Here is a 23,133-nt window from a genome sequence, read left to right as displayed (position 1 = left end):
CCATCCCTGGCCTAAATCTTACCCTGTGGCCAATAAGACAACGTTTCACAGAAAAGGAGCATGTTAAGTATTCTCAAATACATTTAAAACACAATGTTAGACTATTTCATTTAAAAGAGAACAAACCCCCAAAATGTTGATTTATTCATTTAAGAAATTTCGAACTTAATGCATAGGTAGGGCTATCGTGAAAACGTGCATCACACCATGCATATTCACTATGATCAATATAATCGAAGGCATAGTCGATTGACTCCCTTGTAGCTCATTATGAGCGGCTATAGGACAAAAGTCCATATTATGTCCCTGTTAGCATCCCTGCAGCCTGCGCGGTGTTCCCCTCAACTCTTTCGTCACTCCACAGTCACGACTGTTGTGCGTAACGTGTAGGAGCCATGATCATGTTCCTCCTCCTCCTCCTCATCTATCAGATACACTGAGGGCTTTCCTTTTACATGCACCAGCCATGCAATAAAAACACAGTACCCCGTGCGGTGTTGTTCTTCTGTCCCACCAACACACACACACACACACACACACACACACACACACACACACACCACTATGCAGGCGGCGGGCAAAGGAGCAGCTGACACCGACGCTGCTGTACACAGTAGCAGCAGCGGAGCCGCAGACGTCGACGACAGCGACGGGGCAGGGGAGAGGATGGAGAGGACGGTGCCAAGCGAGCAGCAGGACAGAACCAACAACCAGCAGCAGCTTCAGCAGCAACAGCAGCAGCAGCAGCACACGTCCTTAACGCCGTCCGGAGTGCTCGGTGAGAGACACACGCACAAAAACAACGTCAAACAGAAATTCAGTTTTTGTCTTACGCTTGCACAGATCGGATGAAGGTATTTGTGCTCATTTGCAACGAAAAATTAACAACAGGATGGGATAAAAAAAAAAAAAAATAGGCTACTGTGCATGGGCATAATGATGCAGTCATTGATGCTAGATAGCCTTCAATGAATGACTCACTGGATACTTAATGAGTGAATCATCAGTGATTGATTTCGTGCGTCTTTTCATCGTGCGCATACCGTTTCACACAGGCCCGCAGAGAGTCAGACTGTGGTGGTCCACAGGTGCATGAAGGATGTCCTGTGCACGTCCTGTGTTACTTTCAAGAGTGCAAAAGACAGATTGTCGTGCAGGCTTAGATCTGAGCTGTTGAAGACTGAAGTGTTTACATGAGAGATAGCCTCGTAGTTAGTGAGCAAGAGTACAGTGTTATGGTGGTTTAGGGATTTGCACGGCGAGGATTTTGAGCAGCAGCATTGCAAACTGAGATGATGCATGGTCATTTTAGGGGCCCCTGTCTATTTCTTGGGCACACTAGAGTTTTAGAGTTTGTTGCCCAACTAGCATCCCATAGGTGTGCCTATGTTTGGTCATCTAGATTTTCTGAATATGGACCTAAAACATTTACAGCTTCAGCCTGGAAATCTTCACTGCAGTTTGAGAAATCTCAACCACATTCATGGCCATACATACTGGCTCACAAAATATCTAAATGAACTCTTAAAATTCTGGCAGCCAATAGTGCTCACCAGTTAAAATGTCACATTCTGAGGATATCTGGCACAATTAGGCTACTAGTCCCTTACATCTGTTTCAACGGTATTAGTGAGATAATAGGCTTAGTGGTATCGGTTCAGCTGTGCTCCAGAGTATCAATGATGATTTGGCTGATGACCACCTTTAGGGCAATGGCAGATTTATTACAACAGCAGTTGTGTGATGTTGTAGAAAAACAGTTGTGGTGCATCTGATCATTTAGTGTAGAAGCCTTTACACCATGTGCTCTGGTTTAACAAGAGATTCATATTGTTACATATTGTATATCCTTTGATTTATTAGATGTGTAAACTGACTGGCATTGAATAATAAAGTACTTATCCAGTCACTTTCTTTAAAGGGCCAGATTTAAGAAAACGTGTAAAAGATGCCATTCGCATGCCCATGTCAGACCTTCAAAGTAAACATTTAAATGTGTCGATAATTCTCCTGTCATTCGTAAGCAAGACATAGTTTCCTGTTTAAATGAAAACATTTATAAATTTACCTCCTTTTCCTAATTCCATTTGACTCGCCTATAATCAATGTGCTTCAACAGTCTGTTAAAATGTTTGATAAAATAAGAATCATCTGCAAAACTATGACACGTAGCCAGATTGTGATCATTGAAAGGCCAGTTTCTTACCATGCAGCTACTCATTGAATTAGTGTGATATAATTAATATATAATGACACATTTAAAAGGTTCATAAAGTGTAGTTTAACCTTTCATATCCCAGAGGTCAGTTTTTAAAAAAGTCCATGATGCTTCCCCAAAAGTATATGATGTTCAATATCTATAAATTGATGGCCTTCAGCCCATGTGAGGAAGCTTCAAAATGGTGGTTTCATATACGGTACACTACTCATCGTGATAATTTGCACCAATGAAATAAATGTGATTTCTTGTGTATGTTACCTCATGTAAATGCAGTACTTTAACTCTTCCCTCTACACAAGCTCCAGACGGACATTGAAGTCGACGCTCTGAATGGATTCATATCTGCTGCCTTGCAGTGAGACAATAAAGAGATATCTATATGTGTACAGGCTTTAATGAGCAATTATGTCAGTGGGAATCAGAGAGACCATCACTCAAGTCATCAGAAACATGCATGAGAAAGAGCATTCAATGTCAGTGACACGGCATGTATGCATCATCATTACAGCTGCAGCTCTACAGCATTAGAAACATGATCCTTTCGCGTTGTTTCCTTTCATTTCTTATCGTGCAGTATATGAAGTTTATATAGCTGTCGCTGTATGTGAAACATAATAGTATACCATAGAGGTGACAGCAGAGATGACAACTTTGAATTAGAGCTATATGACGTGCTCTGGATGATGTGCTAATGCAGTTGCGATGCTGAAAGTGAAATCCTAATCCTCACATGCCCTGACAGAGACTTACAGTGAGACTAAGTGAACATTAAAAAGAGAGGACTGTCACTGGGGCCGTTATGCAGCGTCAGACTCAGAGTGTGACTTTAGAGTGAGAACCCAACGTGTGAAAGAAGAAGAGCAAAAGTGATGACCTCAGATCTTACACTGTATTGTGAGAAGTGGGAAAATACAACTGTGAGGGCCTGTCGCTTTAGCTCCACTTAACAGCTTCAGGGGACAGACTTGAAGAGCTAGTTTGCCAGCTATTTACACAGCATCCAGTTTAGAGATCATCTGTTTATGTAGAGCTCATTGAATTCGCTCAAAGTCGTGTGACCACTGCTGCACAGCCAACCTTCACCCTGGCTGAACAATTGTTTTATACATCTCTCTCTTTTGTCTCCAGAACAAAGCAAAACACAAACAAACAAGGAAAGGGCAGACAATATGTTGGAGAAATAACACTGGGATGAGTAGCAGAGGGAGACTAATGACTAACCCCGTCGTCTGTGTCCTTGATCGCCCTGATGACAAAATATCACCAGCTTCCTATCCGTCTTTCTCCCCGTGTGGCTCTCATTCAGACTATATTAACCTTATTTCAACTCACTCTCACCTTCTCAGCCTGCTGATCCTTTATTTCCTTTTTAGATAAACTGTTTGGGAAGCGTCTCCTGCAGGCCAGACACTACATTATGTCCCGGAAGTCCTGGCTAAAGATGGTGCCCACCGAAAACTGTGACATCCTGATGACATTTCCAGGTACAGTAAACTGTTGTCTAGCCTGCCCCCCTTTGACGCTGTATAGAGAGAACAGAGGATCCTCAATTAATGTGTTTTGTGGTCAGCCAGCCACTCTGACGTGTCACTGGGACTTTAAATCGTCTCTAGGGGGACATAAGTTCTCGTCCATTAACTGTTTCTCTGTCCAGCCTGTCCTGCAGCATATAACCAGGATGCTGCATTTTTAGTTGCACAAAAGTTTGGTAAGAAAGCATTTTATCAACTTTATAATAATAAGAGAAACTTCATAACTAAATACAGTGTTGACTAAATGCAAAAACACCACATCAAATGGCTTCATCTGCAGAAGCTGGATATTTTTTTTTAGGATATGTGACAGAATAATCTGTCCCAGCCTGCTGTCCAGCAAGCTGCATTCTCTGTTCATCTTGGAAATTATTTTTAAATTTGCCGAGTATTATCAGGATTTTGAGACATTTCCTTGAAAGTAAGCTTAATGCCATAATGATTCATTTTAATTAAGTAAGAAGTGCAGGCATTAACACCAGTTTTAAAAACTGAACTTTCATAGCAAACACAAAAAACTCCAAGGCACAGTCTTTCTCATGCAGTCACTCAGACATTAAAACCCTAACAACCGTGTTTTATAGCTTAAACGCAATTTAAATAAAGGCATTTCAATCGTTTAAACAAGAGAGTGCCTTGAAGTTTTCTCTTCTATGTCATCGTTTCTTCCTAATCTTCCTTCCTGTGTGTGTTAATTTTTACTCATTGTTTAATAATGAGACAAAACAACATGCAGTTTACAAATGATAGCAAAAGAAAAATGAATTGAAGTGAAATTCAAATGAAATGAATTGAAGTGAAATATGGGTTAAAAAACAAATATTTTAGACAGGTCTGCATCTGTTCTATTTTGGCCTTCCTGCAGAGAATAATATGACGACGCTGCCGGATTCTAAATGAAACAAATGTCAACAGGTTTAACAAGTGGCCAGCATGAATAATCCAGAACAATGGTTGGTCTGTTATTGGTTATCTAAGCTATTTTGATTTTGTTTCATTAATTTTATTGGAAAGTTGCCCCAAAACATGTCTAGTAATTGGGGATATCTTCTAACCAAATTGCTGTTTTACTGTAAAGCTGTATAGTTTAGTCAGTTAAGAACAGCAAAAGGAGCACACTCGACAGTTTCAGCTGCACGACCGCAACAAGAAAAAAAAAAGCTCACAAATGTCCTTTTAGTTTCCTTTATCTGGGTAAGAACAGCAAAACAACAACGGACGCGTTTCAGCACTAGGCCTTCTTCAGCGTTGATGAGCTATGTACCCCCTTTCAGTATTAGACCAATAGATAGAATTTAATTAAAATTGAAAAATGTTTTAATGATTAATTGCTCCATCATTTTATTAAAATAAAAAGCTCACAGAAAGGTTTCATTCATACAGTTGTCTAGAATCCGAGTGGAGCCAGTCTTGAGTTATAGCCAGTCCTCAGCATATATACAATAAGAAGTGATGTATGCAGAAAGGGATTTAATGGGAGTGACCTTTAATAGTCACCACCATCACACTGCTTTACTGCCTTCCTGTCAGAGCGGTGACTGATACAGCAGCAAACTCATCATTCTGGATAACATATCTGAAAATATGTGAAGAATCAAATCATTGTAGACAAAGAATGAATTGTTAAAAGATAAACTCATTTGTCTGTAAATGATGAAAAAAGTCCGCCATCAAACGAACTACTTTTGCTTCCTTTCAGATAACATAGACGACCACACTCTGCTGTGGCTCCTGAATCAGTTTCGTGTCGGGATCCCACAGGTCAGCATTCAGATCCGACAGCAAAAACACGCCCAGACACACGCCTTCTTCATCACGACAACATTCGAGAAGTAAGACTTTAACTGTGTGTGTATGTGTTCATGTATGAGTGTGGATGTGTGTTTGGATGCATGTGTGGGCTGTTCATTTCTTTCTTTGAACTGTTCTCAGAGCACACATCTTGGCTTGTTTTCACTTTTCCAAGCAGCCGATGAATTGTTCTGCAGGTTCTTGATTTTAGGACTGTGGTTAGAATAACAATGAGGCAGAGCAATTTCAAAATGATGCCTCTTTGTTAGTGGTAACAATTTTAGCTGCTTATAAATGTATTGCAGCGTAATTTTTGCAAAAGGGAGGATGAGTAAAACACCAGGTTAATTTGTAATCAGGACCAGGTTTTGTATTGCACCAATTCATGACAAATGTGACTGGAGACACTTTTAGCTGCTCCAAAAGAGCAGGTTAAAGACTTTACTCTTTGTTATATGACCTACAAAGACCCAACATTATTCCATCATTAGCACTTAGCAACATTTAGCAAAGTTACATTGGCAAGAAAAAATGTCCTTATAATAATAATAAGCAGAAACCTCGAACATACTGAATGAAAAAAGACTCAAGATTTGCAGAGGAAGCCAATGTTGTAAAAAATGAAATACTCTTTCAAAGATAGGGCTGAGTCTACACTTTATATCTCTGAGCATTTGTTTATTTGTTTGCATATATATACATAAAGTTCAAACAAGTAGTGAGTTAGCTTAGCTTAACATAAAGAGTGCCTCTAAAGTTCACTCTTAAGAAGAAGGTAACGTTTTGTTTGCCTAAGTCGCACCAGTAAAACAAATGACATATTGTGTTGTCGCTATTGTGGAACTATTACTTAAAGCACTTCTCAGCACAAATTCAGAATTTGTAAACCAAGATGAGGGTCATCAGTTACAGCTTTGTTTGAAACTGTTTGTGTGATTACTGTAAATGCACCTAATCTGTCGTGCATCTGCATACCAGCCTGCACTCACTCACAGTGTTTGTCCTCCATCAGATTTAATCCTGCTGCTCACTTTCCCTCTGTCCTCTCCCTCAGTTTACTGCAGGGGGCGGAGCAGATGAGCATGCACAAGGCCGTCAAACCGCAGTTTGGTGGCGGGATGCGGCGCTTCTCCTGCGAGGAAGACAACATCTACGAGAACATCGAGAGCGAGCTCTGCTTCTTTACGTCACAGGTGAGAGGTGGTTGTTTCTAATATGCATATTGTTACTTTGCATTAAGTGTGTCTTTTGCGGGCTCACTTAAAAGCAAAAAAGTCTCTAATTAGTAGGATCTGTCTTTCCGTGACTGTGTTTTCAGGAGCGTCAGATCATTATAAAGTATTGGCTGGACAATCTGCGAGCCAAACAAGGGGAGGTGCTTCACAACATTCACTTCCTGGAGGGACAGCCAATCAGTATGTCCACATCTATTACAAAAGCCTTGCTTTTCTTTTTATCGTCCATTTAAAGATTGTATCAGTACAGCAAATTAGGTTTTCCATTTTGGAACTACATTTATCAGAGTAACTTTTCCCGTGTTGTTTAGAAAGTCGTGAACAGAATTGCTACGTTTAGCTACAGCTGCTGGTAATTCCTCAGTTCTTAATGCTGCTCGACCTGCTGCTGCCTTTGACACAGTAAACCATCAAATCCTCCTGCACGCTCTCTGAACTTCTGCCCCCTGCAGGTTCATGTTTTACCTCTCAGATCTTTTAGAGTGTCTTGGAAGTGCACAATTTATCCACAGAGGTGCCTCAAGGGTCAGTGCTCGGTACCCTTCTCTTCTATACTTACCCAAAACAGCACATGAAACTCCGCTGTTCATCTCCCTCCACCGGCTCCCAATTACTGCTCACATCAAATTAAAAAACCCTGTTGCTCGTTTTCAAAACAGCGACAAAAACGGCTGCCCCTTACCTAAACTCTCTCATCCAGGTCTTCATTTCTGAAATGAAAGGCATCTGATCAAACATTCACAACAAGGCCATATGTTTCTTGACTCTTCTCCTTCGTTGCCCGTGGAACAAACTGTCAAACTCCATTCGCTCTGCAGAGTCCCTTTGCACTTTTACGGAAAAGCTAAAGACCCAGCTCGTTCATGAACACCTACAACGATGATGATGATGATGATGATGATGATGATGATGATGATGATGATGATATTGAGGATGATATTGATTGTTGTTATTGATGTCAACAATGACGATATCTAGGATGGCGTTAAGCTGATTAGAGCTCTCAAGAGCAAATGTAGCAGTACATGTTGTTTTTGATGATGATATATTGACTTAAAAAAAAAAAACGGCTTTGCCTCTGGTCACTTCCTGTCAGCACCTGTGTTTTATCGGACTTTAAACTGTTCGTTTGTTTCCTCTTCTCTAGATCCTTGCTTGTGTTGTACTTACTCTCTGATGTGTGTCGCTTTCGACAAAAGCGTCTGCTAAATGAATTGGAGAAAGAGTATCAGTGCCTAGATATCATGTGTATCATGTGTTGTGTCCTATGAAGTCCCAGAGCTGGTAGCTCGAGGAGTGATCCATCAGATGTTTCCTCTCCATGAGCAGAGGATCCTCAATCAGCTGATGACATCGTGGGTCCAGGCTGTGTGTGAGAGGCAGCCACTGGGTAAGAAATACACAGTCAAAGTTCCCATCTTTAAATCTCACTGAAGAGTAAAAGCTTGTTTTTACTTTAAATGTTTGAGACATGATGAATATTCTTTTAGGAAGTTGTTCAAAATACTCTCCGCTTTCTAGATGATATCTGTGACTACTTTGGGGTGAAGATCGGCATGTATTTTGCCTGGCTTGGTTTCTACACAAACTCCATGCTTTACCCTGCTGTCATCGGCTTCCTGCTCTGGATCCTCGCAGAGGCCGACCAGGTACTGAGTTCAATTCTTTAACAAGATCTGTCTTTTCAAACTACTACAACATTAGTAAAAAAACACACACTTTAACTGTCACAATATAGGGCACGGCTGCTTTGTTTTTTATTTCATCCACTAATGCTTCTGATGTCAGGAATGTGAGGATGTTACAGAGACTCTGATGCCTGCTTTGCTGACTATCTAGCTACATGTATTTGATTTCCTTGGTGTGTTTTGAAAGGATAAGAAGACAAGTATAAACAAGTTGAAGCAGCACAATACTTACATGAGATCATTAATCAATTGTGCAGATTTTGTTCAGCAAAATCAGGCGTACAAGGCTTATCTGTGTATCTTTTGATTCTCTCACAGACCAGTCAGGATATCTGCTGTGTTGTTTTCGCCCTCTTCAACGTTGTGTGGGCGACACTGTTTCTGGAGCGCTGGAAGAGGCGAGAAGCTGAGCTCGCCTACAGGTGGGGGACCCTTGACACCCCCGCTGAGTCCTTAGAGGAGCCCAGACCACAGTTTAGGGTGAGAGGATCGCTTCTTACGTTGTAGAATGCGTGGATGAAAAAAAAACTGTGTTGTTTTGTTGTGGCTTTGCAAAGACTTATATTCTCTTCCTTCTGCATTCGCTCAGATAGGCCTCCCAACATTCACAGTCACAATCCATTCGAGGGTTAAGAGACCTCTACACTCCTCTGAAAATGTCAACGATCACATTAGATGCAGTTTATTCATGTCAGATCACGTAGAGCTGCAAATGTGGTCTGGTTGCATGTTTTAACAGTGAGCAGTTACGCAACCCTGAGGCGACTCGGTTAGCACAACACAGGGAAACATGGGCGTGTTTACAAGAGTAGCGTGTCTTCAGTCCCCATGTGCTCTAAGAGGGAAGGAAGAGGGCCTTGGGTAGCCTCCCCCCAGCCCCCACCCTCAGCCCGCCTCCCGTTGTGAGAAATGAATAGAGGGTTAGAGGGAGGAGACAAGGGGGGGAACAGCTTGAAAAAAACATGTGGGAGGCAGTGACATCATGCCCGGCTAGCTCAGTCGGTAGAGCATGAGACTCTTAATCTCAGGGTCGTGGGTTCGAGCCCCACGTTGGGCGCACAATGTTTTTGGGATGGTAACGGCGGCTTAGTTAACATATGACCGAATGATATGAAAATGTAAGGCCACAGTCAGTGCAGATGGAATTCTGGAGTATTACAAGTTGTGTGAGAAATTGAGTGGCAAAACTTTGATGAAGCCGAAAAAAGCTACTTCAAGAAATACATTTGCAATTCATTTCATGTGATTAAAGTTGGATTAGAAAAATAATTAAGCATTTGGCTATTTTTCAGAAGACATATTTAAAATCCACTGTCCAAATAATGGGATTGTAATTGTGATTTTAAATAAAGCCTTTCCCCGGCTGTTATCTCTTCCTCGTCTGTCTCTGCAGGGAGTGAAGCGCTGCAGTCCTATAACGGGCTGCGAGGAGTTTTACTACCCGCCCTGGAAGAGAGCTCTGTTCAGATGGCTGGTCAGCCTGCCCATCTGCCTCCTCTGTCTCTGCTTTGTCTTCCTCGCCATGCTGCTCTGCCTGGAACTGCAGGTCTGAATACATAACACGGCATGGACGTTATGCAAGACGTGGCCTAGCACTGAACAAATACTGGGCTGATACTGTGTGAACGTATTTCTTTTGAAGAGTATCAACCAGCTGAAATGGCTAGAACAGCTTTAGAAACAGAAATAGCAGCATCACAGCATATGATAAGGACAAAAGTTAGGATCCAGTCTACTTTAAATGTGTTATATTATAACATTTAAAAAAACAGGTTACAGAAAGCCCATTTCAATGAGCTTATGCCATTTGATTTTAGAGCCATTTTAAAAAGAGATGTGGGATTTGAGAGAATGAAAAGGACGTATCAAATATTTATAATGTGTCTAATGCACCTAACAGGAAGTGGTGATGGAGATCCAGGAGCTTCCAGGTATCACAAGATTCATTCCTAAGATACTCCTGGCCCTTACTGTGACTGTATGTGACGAAGTGTATAAGAAGATCGCCTACTGGCTCAATGACATGGGTAAGAGATGTTAAACATCCTCTGGGCAAAGTTGTGATCGGTTTTCTCTGTTATACTTTAGAGGAATTATTTTGTAAGAAATTGAATTAAAATGTCTCTGATTGAGACCAAGGGTAGGCTTGTCTCTTCTTTTTACTCTCTGAAAAAGATCAATGAGGCACGTACAAGATAAAACCTTTTACTGTCATTCTATAGTAACTTCATAAATGCTTCTTTCTCCAGAGAACTACAGACTGCAGAGTGCCTATGAGAATAATCTCATCATCAAGATGGTTTTTGTGAGTCATTGTTCCTCTTCAGATTTAGGTAGAAAAGAGACAGTTTGTCTTGTCTGACCACGTTTTTGACTGCTTGTAATGTTTCCTTCCTGTCTTTGTTTTTACAGTTTGAATTCATCAATTCTTACCTAAGCCTTTTCTACATTGGATTCTACCTCAAGGACATGGAGAGACTGAAAGAGGTGACAAAAACTGTGGGCAGTAACAAAAACCTGTAAACAACATAATGATCTTCAAGTGACATTAGCCTTTGCAAAAAAACTGACTAGTAATTCATGGTCATGTTTGTTATGTCTGCCTGGCAAGTTTTTCAAAAGGCAAATATGCAGGGGACAGTGATGAAGCCGAAAATGTACTGCTCAAAATTACGTGTTATTATTTAACAATTGGTCTTTGATTTCTGACAGTTAGACAAAGTGCAGGCTTCTGATTTCAAGCTGGCAACTGTCAGCTTTTTGCAGCTTTTATGGCACTTCATGAGTTGCTAGAAGACCCAGTTTCAAGTGTTGACACGTTTGAAAAAAAGACAGTTGTTAAAGGGGTCTTTAATTCACACTCAATGGCTACATACAGGATATTGTGTTTAAGACTGAGGCACAAGATGCAACTCTGAGGCTAGAATTGTCACCTGTTGATGACAAAAGAAGAACTTCCAAAACAGAAAAAGGTTCTTATTGCATGATGGAGCGTGTCACAACCCAGGCTCAGTGAGCTGGACAAACAGGGAGACCACACAGTTATTTAAGTGATTATTTATTGAAAACTAAAGCAACATATCCTAATAAAAGAATATGCAGTCTGTAGATCAGTGGTGATTGCCGTGGTGAATGTGTGTGTAGTGTTGTGGAGGCTAAACAAAGACCACAAAGTAAGTGTTGACAAGAGAGCGGTAGAGACTGAGAAGCCAACTTAAATACTGAGGCCCAGCCTGCCCAGGTTCATGACAACAAATGAAGAGGGTAGAGATACAAGGCAACAGGAAGAGCACTGACACAGTGAGGGGTCGTCACAAGCGGGTGTGTCCTAGTATTCAAATATAGTGATACCATTAGCCTGTTTATCTGTACCAAGGTTTATTTGGGACTATGTGCATGTCATATCTTCAGCACTCATTCAGAACACTTACAGATGTTGTCCCTCTCCTCACAGATGCTAGCCACTCTACTGATCTTCCGCCAATTCCTACAGAACATCAAAGAGGTCCTCCAGCCTTATATCTATGAGCAAAACAAGCTGGGTGTCTTCACCCCAAAGGTGCTGTGGGAGCTCCTCCAAGCCATCATGCTCAAATATGGCCGCCTTGCTCTGGGAAAGGCTCAAGCCTCAATGACAGCTTATTCCTTCCTGGGTCCCAGAGGGATCGGCGTCAGTCACACCGCTAACGGTAATCCTGAGCCGAGGAGACGAGGGGATCTGAAAGCCGGATTCAGGCTGTCAGAGGAAGAGTGGGACATGAGTGACAGCAATCTGAAGCAGCGTAAAGTCAGCTTCACGGAGAAGGTCGACTACCAGGACGTGACGACAGAAACCCAGCCGGTGTTTGACAGCTTCCTCGAGGACAGTCCGACGCTGGTCGAGGAGGGGATGGACCCGTCCAGTATTTTTGACAGCTGTGACGAGGACAGTGATTGCGAATCGCTGAGTCAAGTATGTGGTCTGCTTGCTTTTATGACACATCACCCTTTCACCTTTGGGGTTTTATCCATCCCCACCACTGCTTTTATCCAGATATGCCATACCACCTGCCCTGAAGGAAGGCACTTATGTGCACATTAAATGGGTACAGGGCACTCAGAGCAACACTATCAACAAAGAAGGAATGCCTGTACAATGTCTCCATGCAAAAACATAGACATGCAGAAATACAGTAATCCACATCTTGGGCCAAAAAGGAAAAATATTGTTTAACTGTATCGATATATTAAGATTATTCCAACCCTTAAAATACATAAGCAATAATTAAGTCGTATCATGAAATAAAAGTATCCTAAACTGAAGTGTAGATTTTACCATGCCTGAGTATTCACTAGAGAAAGTATCGTAGTCTAATGTTTACCCTAGCAGGAAACCAAGGAGCATGTGTCCTCTCCAAAGGAATCTGACTCTCTCTGTCAGAGAAGAAAGAATGCAGGTGAGGAGAAAGAGGAGAAGAAGTCATGGATTGATCCACCTGAAGAACCTCAAACTGTCACTCTGACCCAGGCTGAGATTGAGAGCTGTATGCAGACATACGAGGTGAAGAGTTTCGCTTTTTCAAAACGATCTTGCATCTCGTTAGAACATCTGTAACCATTTTATATCAATGGCCTGTGGTGTTATTCACTTCTTTTTTTTGTTGTTATGGTCTCGACAGGACACGCTCCAGGACTATCAGGAAATGTTCATTCAATTTGGTTATGTGGTGCTTTTCTCCTCTGCGTTTCCCCTGGCGGCCATGTGTGCTCTTATCAACAACATCATTGAGATCCGCAGTGACGCGCTGAAGCTCTGCACCGGCCTGCAGAGACCCTTCGGACAGAGGGTGGAGAATATCGGACAGTGGCAGGTCAGTGTTAGCAAAATATCAGTGGTGCCTTCAGGCTGCACTGAACACAGTCTAAATGCCGTGATTCTCATTCACTCACCATCAGACTGCAATGGAGGCCATGGGCTTGATCGCCATCATCGTAAACTGTTACCTGATTGGCCAGTGTGGTCAACTGCAGCGTCTGTTTCCCTGGCTTAGCCCTGAGATGACCATCATATCCATCGTCTTACTAGAGGTACGAACTGTCCTGTTTCTGATCGACACAGGTTTGTCTATGATGAGTTCTGCAGTTAGAAGGGAATGTAGTTTCCCTTCACAGGTTTTACATTAGTCAGCCATTTTTGTAGACCATGTAAAACCTTTAAATATGAACAGTTAAGTTATCAAACCTCATGTGAGTTTTGAGTATTTGTTGTGATGTGCTTGCTAAAAATACAGAGAGGAAAATTGATTGTGTCTCGGTGTAACCGTTTGTTGAGCCTGTCCCTCTGTGGTCTCGGTGGTTTTCAGCACTTTGCAATCCTCCTAAAGTACGTCATCCATGTTGCCATCCCTGATATCCCCGGCTGGGTAGCAGAAGAGATGGCCAAGCTAGAGTACCGACGAAGGGAAGCTTTCAAGGTATAGTTGTGTGATAGCTTGAAAGACCTTCGGCCAACGCAAGGCTTGCTGCTGGCTGCACTTTGTGCAAATGATATCACGTCTTCCAACATGTATCCCTTTGTGTCCCCTGGTTTGTTCGATGTATTGTCCAGACATAAACACTACTGCAGCATTTTCTGACTGCCCATAAGAAATGACTGTATGTGTTTGACTGTTTGTTTGTATCATGTTTGAATCACATAAGTGGTCATGTCATGTCTTGTCATGAGATAGCAAAGTAACAATATGAGAAAAATTCAGGATATTTGTCGTAAACAAACATCTGGTTTGTGTTAACTAAGCACAGGACAGGGTGATAGAATTCTTTAACCGGAAAGAATTGGGATAGGCAGATGATACCAAACGTTCCAAACCTTGTTTAACTCCTGTGAAAAGTAGCGTTTTATTTTCATCCGCCATAATTATAAAAATGTTCCACCAGATATCATGAATAAATGTAGTAAACAAATAAGCTAAGTAATGAATATAAGTATCTAATACATCACATCGGGACTATAAATGTCAAGTTAATATCAACTATACATTTCAGAAACAGAAGCCCAAAGAAACAGAAAGAGCTTCACCACATAACTACATTAAAGCTGGTTTGACAATGCAAGGTGATATCAATGTCTAACACAATCTCATGTTTATTATATGTAGAACCTCTGATTAAAAGTACATATATAGCTTTAACTGATAACATCCAGGCATCTTGGACTTGCGATGATCACATGAGACTGAAATGTTTCATTACAGGGCTGCTATAATTATCATCAGCCACCAGAGGTCGCTGTGTTCAGCTAGTTTAAAGCCCTTCAGCTTCAAATACTTACAGCATAAATAAAAATAACAAAGGTACTCCTCAGTTAACACTCTAGTGTGAAATGATCTACCATGTGCTTGTCAGCATTACTACCTTACATTATTTTGTGTCCTTCCTCAATCGGTTTTCTTCCCTTATCAGTGTTTCCCCTGTCTTTTGCTTTCCCTCTCCACCTCTGTGTCTTCATTTGATCTTTCTAACCCATTCAGAAACACGAGCAGCAGGCCCAGCAGCACTTCCAGCAGCAGCTCAGACGCCGGCGTGAAGAAGAGGAGCTCCAGCGTCAGGCTGAGCTGCAGGTCGAGGCCCGCCAGGAGAGCGACTACCACAAGGCAGACTCCCAGCACCAGCACCACCATGACAAAGCAACAGGGGGCAAAGCAGGCGACAAGCCAAAGAGACCGAGCTCACTGCTGGGAAACAACAACGTGATGAAACTGAAGCAGATCATCCCTCTGCAGGGGAAGTTTTCCTCTGGCACCTCACGCTCACCGGCTCAGTCCCCCACAGGAGGCGAGGCAAAGCTGCCGGGATTTCTCAAGTTCTTAAAGTCACCCGAGGTGAAAAAGGAGCCGGCGGTGGCAGCTGGAGCATCACCGGGGTCAACCGTGGCTTCTTCAGCGCTCCCTGGTGGCCACGAGAGATCACAGTCCCCTAACAGGACATTCAGTCCAGGAAAGCTGTTCAGTTTCAGCAAATCAGAGGGGACTGTGGTGTGTGTGAACGGGACGCAAACGACAGGTCAACCTGCTAACACTCAACCAAACAGAGCTGAGTTAAACACAAGCCAGGAGGAGTTACCCTCTAATGAGTCGGAAAAAGGAGAATCAAGACAGTTGACTGATTCTGAAAACTCGGGTTCCAAGAGTTAATAAATATTCAAGGATACCAATGTAATATAATGAACTGAGAGCAATGTAAATAGACTGTAACACCTGTACTGTAGGGGAGCACATTAGTCACAAGGACCACATGTAAGGTCAGCAAGTGCTAGACTTTCACTCTCAATGCAACTTACTCTGCACAAAGTATTCTACTGTATCTATAAACACTTGACTATCCAGCGTCCATGTAAAAATGTGTACAGTATGTGTTACTCCGTGAACAGGGCTCGATGATCCGGCGACAATACTGCATGTCCGCCTGGTTTCAACAGCCGGATCGTTTTCAAAAAGAGGACCTGAGCATCAGTGATTTGACCTGCATCTCCCCGTGCTTCGTCTAGTTTCTCATTCTGGTGCCCGTCTGTAATGCATGCTGCCTCATGTGCATGCATTACACATTTATCACCTATTTTCAGTTGCATAGCACTTTTAAAGCCATTGTATTCCTCCGCAATAGGTCTGATTATACTCACTGTGACCTTGAAAAAAGTATTCTATTTTTCTGACATTTTATTTTCTATGAATTATTTTACTACATGAATTAGTGAATGTACTTCTACGATGCAAATAAATTTCACTCTTGAATAAACATCCATTAAGAGATAAGGCATTGACTTATTTTGTTACCATGTAAAAAATAAAATAAAATAAGGAGCATGCATTTCAACTGAAGTTCTAAAATAAAAACACTAAAATTATATACTGAGTTACAGCCTTTACTGTATGTCACAGTGCAATCTATACAAGAACAACTTCTGAAATCAACAATATAGTTACATACAATCAACTCAAAGCAAAGCATTGAACAGGTGATGGAGTACAAACCATATGACACATTCACACACTATTCTATGAAGATCTTAGAACATGAAACACTGCATGTTTGTGGTTTGAAGTCTAACCTTTGAGCAACGATTTGTGATGAAAGTAAGAATATACATCAATAGTCTCACACAGACATTTGACAAGTGATGTTTATGAGAGTGTGAGAAGTGTTTTTCATCATCACTTGTTTTGACTTCCTTAAGTGTAAAAGAATCCATTCCTGAGCAAAATGAATAAAACATGTGACTGGCAATAGGGAAAGAAAATTCTGATTTGTTCTCTTGTTACCTGATTAAAGGGTCAAAACAATTACAACATGCATGCTGTACAACAAAAGATTTGGGGAGTCTTTCAATGAGCTTCACAACTTCTATGACCAGCACACACAAAGTGTTTATTAAGCCCCGCCGTCAAAGCCAAAAATTATCGCTGAATGCGACTCAAATGATAGTTGATAAATGATAATGATTTAAGAATGAGTAATGGCACATTTATACATCAGTCCAGTGAATTACCTGTAGTCATCACCTCTTCCATAATACCACGACTGTTTCTATAAAGTTATAAGCACATTACATTATGATTTGAATCTACTAAGCATCAAACTGAAGATATGGCTACAAAATGAAACTGTACAAAACAAAATGTGCATCCTCAGGTACGCGACTGTGTTGGCTTGAACAAGTCCAGATGAAGAGACATGCTAGAAACTGTTCAGCTCGACAGTGGTTCCCTTTCTCACCTGTAAACACAGAGGTGAATCTGAGACACGGTGAAACCTCGCTTGTTTCCATTTAAGGCAATAAATCAAAACATTTCTTTCCTTCCAGTCCATTACAAACCCTGATTTGATACTTCTATTTTAAAAACAAGAAGTTGTCTTTTCAGTTCCTGTTAGAACAGTAAGAACACGAAAGATGAACTAAAATACATTTAAGGGTCACCGTCTTTAAATGTTTCAAAAATAAAACTTTCTAAAAGAGTAGGAGCCACACACTTAATGTCACTTGAACATATACACAGACTTTACGTAAAACATGCATATCTCTAACATGATATGAACAACGACCGCTGTAAACCCTGACAGAGCAGCAGAGGCAACAAATTTACTTCTTGCATATTTCAAAGAAACCTGTGTGAGCCGATGTGAGGGAACACAAGAAAGGAGAGGGATAAGGAGGTAGATGCCTGTTGTTTAAACTACAGTGACCAAATATGAGGCAGAGGGTTTTCTGGGAGTTCAGATCAAATACTGGGGGAAAGTATCACATAATGTGATGGGACTTTCTTTTTTTAAAGTAGGAAATCTGAAGCGAAAAGCAAACATCAAGAGCAGTGTTTTATTAATGTCATGCCGGTTGTGGTCTGTAATGTGTCGCTCCTTGTGTGCTTCAGTTTTCAGGCCTGGGTTTGAAAACATATTTCCTGCATCTGTGTGAGCACTCTCTTTGTACAGCTCAGTCTCTGCTGGGTGTGCATCAACAGCACAGACATTTATGAATCCTCATTCAGCTCCCGGCAGTCTGTTCTGGCAATTTTTCTCGGCGGCGCCGTGTTCTCCCCATCTGTTTGTTCTTGCTCTCGCTTTTTGGCTGCATTCTGAGAAAAGGAAGATTCAGACGACTTTATTCATCCCAGAAGGGCAATTCAGTTTCACAACAGACGGTAACATACTTAACAAACAATGAAGCATCTCACATAAGGCTGATACTGAAATGATCAAATTAGCATCTTCTTTCATTACATTCAATGTCTTCAAACCATTACCTTTTTGTCCCACTGTTGGTGGAGATACCGCAGTAGGATGTTTGTCTTCTCTGTGACTATGACTGAGGAGAAACAATACAAACAATGATTACGTCATTGTAAAAAAAAAAAAAAACTAAAAGATGCAGCTGAGATCTGCTGTTACTGGGGAAATTACTAACTAGATAAGCATGCTTAAAAGACAAATGTAAAGTGTGATGATAGCTTTACTTAGATGTGACTACAACATTTAAAAAATATTGATAGAACATTAGCTTATCTGTGAATTTTCAAAGATCAACGCACTCACTCTGCTCTGATGGATATTCCCGGGTTGGAAGGTACACAGATGGTCGACGGTTCTAAAATAAAATCCAGATCTATGTTAGTCAAAACAGTGGATCAAATCATTGGAGAAAAAAAAAGAATACCACATGATCAAAATAAAAGATTATTTACAGGCAACATGATGACGTGTCTTCATTTGGAGAGAATATAAGAAACTTACTGAAGCTTTACATACAGAGTCCGCATGGAACCTGCTGAAGTTAGTCTTGTTGTACACAGGTAGTCCCTTCAGGAAATCTTCCTGAGAACAAAACACACGAATTAGACCAGACATACTAACACATACAGTTTAAAAGTAAACAATAGGGTCCGGGGTGGTAACGTGAAAGACAACTACTATAGCCATTCGTGTGTAACAGAGAGTAACATTATGTTTGAATAGATAACGTGGCAGTCCCTGTTTCATAGTCACACCTATTTCCCCAGCAGCTAACATTAAGTAACATGTCAACACAGGTAAGAATAAACTAGTGCAGGCAAACAAAACATTAACTACTAAGAAAGGTCCAGTGGTGCACGTACCTTCTCCATGTCGCTCCGAGTCCCCTCTTTGGTCGTTAACGAGCTAGAAAGCGCACAGACAGTGGAAACACAGCAGATGCTGTTGCAGCTAGCTAGTCACTAAGCCTTGTTGTCTTTGTCGTAGCCAAGACACCGGGTTGTTTACCCGTTCGAGAGCTTCTTACGACTACTCTAAAACATAAAATACCTCCGACTTTAGGATTATTACATCACGCCACTTAAAATCAGTCGAACAGTCGCCCTGATAAACAGCTTAACACAAGAAAACATTAAATGAACGTTTCTAGAAAGCTAACTTGCTACTTGATCACAACCCCATTTTTGTTGTGCCTCTGTTCGGGGGCGTGTTCCCGTTTGAGATTCCACGGATTTGATTGGTGGAACGCTGCTGGCTGTGTGACGCGTTAGACAAAGCACTACGCTGATTGGCTTAATGGTTATTATGTAACACACGCATCTTCCAATAACAGCGGGCTTGTGGCATGAAAACAACACCGACACTTCCAACAGTATGTCCTCCATGTAAATAACTTCTCAATGCAGATATTTGTTCTTCGTGTGAGTGTATTTTATCTACAGAACCGTAAACAAACATCACATTATATCTGTTGTTATCCATTTGAACGTGATTCTTCAAGCTATTGCTTCTATAAAACGCTTTATTGAGAACGGTTTTATTTTTCACATGATAACGATCCTAATCACTGCTAATGCGGTGAAAATTGCAATGGAGACTGGGAGCACCTGGAAAGATAAGAAATAAAAGACCACCTGAGAGCTCCGGGATGTGGTGAAAGAAGCTGCAATAGACCAATTACTAAAGAAAACTTCGAGATAGCTGACCGAAAGAGATCAAGGCGAGGTCAAACTCAATGTTGAATCATGCCTGCAGGATTGTGCTTTTATAATTTTGTTTTTCAGTTTGGTGTACATATTTCATGTAATACTGGCATATTGAGGTCCTCAATGAATGTATCACTTTTTTCTCTCCTTTTGTAATTTTAACTATTTTAACTTTAAACCTCTCCTTTTCAACAATTTCTTGGTTTGTAAATTACACCTTTAGACTCTGATGAAAAGGTCCAGGTTACCAGATCAGATTCAAGACAGGACCGCAAGGACCTGGGATTGTAATCTCAGCATGAGTAACCCCTTTCTCTCACAACAGAAACCGTGAAATTATAACTGAAGATGTCACAGTGGAAAAGAACTTTGCAACTTTTCACATACTGTAGACGGCAGCCATGTTTCATTGTCAAAAATGTACCTCTTAAAACACCAAACTCTGTCCACAAACTATATTTATTACTCAATCTGTAGAAGCCAATTTAGTGTAAAGTTATGTATTGTATTTAAATAGTTTGGTTTACATGTTTATTGGTTAACTTAATATGAATGGTAGATAATAGGCCATGTGGGTTAATTGGTCAGGAGTTTATAGCTCACTCATGGGTGAACAAAAAGTTAGTTGGCAGTTCACATAAAATGTAATCTCAGCCACAGCACTGAACAATCTTGATGTGTATAATGTCATATAAGGGTACATTTTGTCTGCATAATTATCTTGCAAGAAAGAGGAATGTCACCCATACTAATTTCATTTTGGATTCCATTCCATAGACCAATGCAAATGACTAAAAGTATGATTGGACATTGAAAAGTCACTACACAATCACAAATGCATATTCATTTTACATGGTTGTTTTTAATTTTCCAGACATCTGCTACAATGTATTTATCTTGACCAAAATGATACGGATCAAAAACACTGGGTGAAACCACCAGGCTTCATTTTTCCATTGTCTGCAGCAGTTTTTTTTCTTTTTGTCGAAAGCCAGTTTTCATCCTCTCACCCAGTACTAATGCAGAGGGACTGCCAAACAAAGACCCCACCAAGTTTCTTCACTGAATCCAATACAAGTGTTCTTTGTAGAACACTGCCAGCATTTTGAAATCAATGTAAGTTTCCTTAAAGTCTTGCAGTTTTCAAACAGGAATCTTCAGTGTGAGAGGGATTTGCGTCCCTTAAACATGCGTCGTAGAATCACCTCGATGCCCCCTTGTGAGCTGAGCCTCTTGATCCAGCCGTGGGTCCTCTTGCGTTTGATGTTCTTGGGCTGATACTCATTGCCTCTTTTCCGTGTCCGTACCTGCTGGTATTGCCACGGAAGCTGTTGGAATACTCCTGAACCCTCGGCTTGTGAAGACAGAGGCCCACATCTGGAAACTTGAGGCCCGGAAGCTGCTCTGGGCACGATCAAGTTGCTGAATAATCTAATGTGAGAGACGCCAGTTACTGCAAGGTTCCCTGCAGGTGAACTGTTAAAAGAGCAGAGATTAAGATTGTTATTGAAAAGTTACTTTGGAATACCAATATTGTTGTTTATTTGTTAGGATCCCCATTAACTGTACCCAAGAGCTCAGCTATTCTTCCTGTGGTCCACAAAATAGTGATCATAACAATTCATCTGTGGAGTAGTCTCATGTTCCCACGTTGTGGAAATGTAACACATTTGAGCTACCTCTTTAATAGAGATGGGACCGATCTGATCGGTATCGGGTGCAACATTGACGTAATTTACGTATCGTATATTGGACTGACGCCGCCACTGATCAAGAACGATGATTGGGCACTTCTCACCTCACACAGTCTCGCTCTGAAGACATTCAGACTAAACTGTAAGAAGTGTCCACAAATCAAGACGTTCAGACGAGATGGGACAGCTCCTTCTGTATGATCGAAAGTCTTACACGTCAATAATTAATTTGAAAACCTGACAGGTGTCGCTGCTTCATGTTTGAATGAAAAGCCAGCACAATGCATTACATTTAGCACATGCCACGTAATGTGGTATTTCATACAAAACAAACACCCATACTGATTCCAGTCCATAGACCAATGCAAATGACCAAAAGTATGATTGGACATTGAAAAGTAGAGTTATATTTTGTTACATTTACGTGTGGCAATGCAGAGCAAACTACTTATAAAGACAAATAAATTGTTTTCTAAACATAATTAAGCACAGGGGTCGCACTACATGCATGAATCCAGAAATTAAAGATGAATCTGGCTATGCTTATTCAAATATGTTGCATCTATTAGCATGGTTAAATACATCTCAACCATAAAATGACAAATGTAATGCCCTTCAGAAACAAAACAAGGCACACTTTTCTACATGTATTTATACAAGTTTGTTTTCAAACACAGCAGTATGATGATGTGAAGTTAGTTTGATACACTGCCATCAAGCTATGACTGGATACGATATCTGCTGCTGAATAAACTTCAGATATAGTTGACTTGCTTCTAGCTTGATGAACTAGCCACGCTGCTAACGTGCTGCTAAGCTAGCTTGCCTATGTTAGTATTGAAATCAAACAAGACTGTCTTTGGTTTGTCTAACATAGAGGTGCGCAGACTCTGTTACCTGGTGAAAAGAGATACCACACGCAGTCGAGAAAAGGACGACTGTATAATGTTCATTTTCGATATTTAAACTGTTCACACAGGCATGAGAACAGTGAATGTCACAGATCTGCGAGTCTCCCTGCGAATATGAAGCCACACGATTGGCTGAGACTTTTCGACCAATTGAAACGCTTGTTGCTGGGTCGCTGGACTTTGTTACTATTATGCCTATTATTTTCAGGGGATAACAGCCAAATTGTTTGAGCTAATGTTTGATTTTGATTTCTACCAGGTATCAAAAGCGATGTGTGTACCATCCCCATAGAGTGTAAATGTTAACCCTCAGGAGCAGGAACATCTGCCTGACAGATTGTACTCAGGGTAAAATCTACTCCACTTACACACCAGTCTGTTTGGCACATCATTGTTGTGAGGCTACAATAATCGATGCACGACTGCATTTAACGTGGGCTATATAACTATACAAGACTACACTATATAACTCCACTGTAAAAGGTCAATGGTTTTCTCAAAATGTTGTCCTAAGAGCTAAGTTTTTATAATTGTTTTTGTTGACCTTTTGACAACCTATTTGAGGACCTCTGGTAGAACTGAAACAAAGAATG

At 41.0% G+C, this 23,133-nt stretch overlaps 3 protein-coding genes and 1 non-coding gene across 6 annotated transcripts; 2 read left to right on the top strand and 2 right to left on the bottom strand.

Annotated features, from left to right (window-relative positions):
- The first annotated feature begins 393 nt into the window (after window positions 1-393).
- LOC132978944 (anoctamin-8-like) lies at window positions 394-16,257 on the top strand. Of its 3 annotated transcripts, none has more exons than XM_061044331.1 (18): window positions 400-778; window positions 3,595-3,705; window positions 5,453-5,585; window positions 6,599-6,737; window positions 6,863-6,959; window positions 8,053-8,169; window positions 8,301-8,428; window positions 8,786-8,947; window positions 9,861-10,013; window positions 10,368-10,494; window positions 10,717-10,772; window positions 10,880-10,954; window positions 11,922-12,419; window positions 12,834-13,007; window positions 13,126-13,317; window positions 13,403-13,534; window positions 13,810-13,920; window positions 14,977-16,257. In XM_061044331.1, exons 1-18 carry the CDS (start codon window positions 565-567, stop codon window positions 15,637-15,639), a joined length of 3,282 nt encoding a protein of 1,093 aa, XP_060900314.1. In that variant the 5' UTR covers window positions 400-564; the 3' UTR covers window positions 15,640-16,257. The 3 variants fall into 3 exon arrangements, with proteins under 3 accessions (XP_060900316.1, XP_060900314.1, XP_060900315.1); XM_061044332.1 differs by having other exon boundaries at window positions 401-778; window positions 12,867-13,007; XM_061044333.1 differs by lacking the exon at window positions 13,810-13,920 and having other exon boundaries at window positions 394-778.
- On the top strand, window positions 9,452-9,524 carry trnak-cuu (transfer RNA lysine (anticodon CUU)). Its single transcript has one exon. It is a non-coding gene; the product is annotated as a tRNA-Lys (tRNA).
- Window positions 16,258-16,346: 89 nt separating the features above from the next.
- On the bottom strand, window positions 16,347-19,449 carry LOC132978945 (DET1- and DDB1-associated protein 1-like). Its single transcript, XM_061044334.1, has 5 exons — window positions 19,093-19,449; window positions 18,731-18,811; window positions 18,533-18,584; window positions 18,244-18,305; window positions 16,347-18,075 (listed from the first exon to the last, which is right to left on the bottom strand). Exons 1-5 carry the CDS (start codon window positions 19,099-19,101, stop codon window positions 17,971-17,973), a joined length of 309 nt encoding a protein of 102 aa, XP_060900317.1. The 5' UTR covers window positions 19,102-19,449; the 3' UTR covers window positions 16,347-17,970.
- A 1,388-nt stretch (window positions 19,450-20,837) lies between these two features.
- mrpl34 (mitochondrial ribosomal protein L34) lies at window positions 20,838-22,666 on the bottom strand. The gene is made up of 3 exons (XM_061044355.1): window positions 22,527-22,666; window positions 20,987-21,411; window positions 20,838-20,949 (listed from the first exon to the last, which is right to left on the bottom strand). Exons 1-2 carry the CDS (start codon window positions 22,580-22,582, stop codon window positions 21,093-21,095), a joined length of 375 nt encoding a protein of 124 aa, XP_060900338.1. The 5' UTR covers window positions 22,583-22,666; the 3' UTR covers window positions 20,838-20,949; window positions 20,987-21,092.
- Between the last annotated feature and the right edge of the window lie 467 nt (window positions 22,667-23,133).

This window comes from Labrus mixtus, chromosome 8, assembly GCF_963584025.1.
Source record: "Labrus mixtus chromosome 8, fLabMix1.1, whole genome shotgun sequence".
Lineage (NCBI taxonomy): Eukaryota > Metazoa > Chordata > Actinopteri > Labriformes > Labridae > Labrus > Labrus mixtus.
The sequence above is the reverse complement of the archived record's forward strand: the minus strand, read 5'-3'. Positions and strand labels throughout refer to the sequence as shown.

Excerpts from the sequence above, each read along its gene's own strand:
- LOC132978945 (XM_061044334.1), bottom strand. Across the intron at positions 18,306-18,532 it reads GGAATATCCATCAGAGCAGA|TCATAGTCACAGAGAAGACA; the intron begins GTGAGTGCGTTG and ends GTTTCTCCTCAG. Across the intron at positions 18,076-18,243 it reads ACCAACAGTGGGACAAAAAG|AATGCAGCCAAAAAGCGAGA; the intron begins GTAATGGTTTGA and ends TCCTTTTCTCAG.
- LOC132978944 (XM_061044331.1), top strand. The coding sequence starts at position 565 with ATGCAGGCGGCGGGCAAAGGAGCAGCTGACACCGACGCTGCTGTACAC. Across the intron at positions 779-3,594 it reads AACGCCGTCCGGAGTGCTCG|ATAAACTGTTTGGGAAGCGT; the intron begins GTGAGAGACACA and ends TTTCCTTTTTAG. Across the intron at positions 10,955-11,921 it reads ACATGGAGAGACTGAAAGAG|ATGCTAGCCACTCTACTGAT; the intron begins GTGACAAAAACT and ends CTCTCCTCACAG.
- mrpl34 (XM_061044355.1), bottom strand. The coding sequence starts at position 22,582 with ATGAACATTATACAGTCGTCCTTTTCTCGACTGCGTGTGGTATCTCTT. Across the intron at positions 21,412-22,526 it reads GTGGTATCTCTTTTCACCAG|TTCACCTGCAGGGAACCTTG; the intron begins GTAACAGAGTCT and ends CTCTTTTAACAG.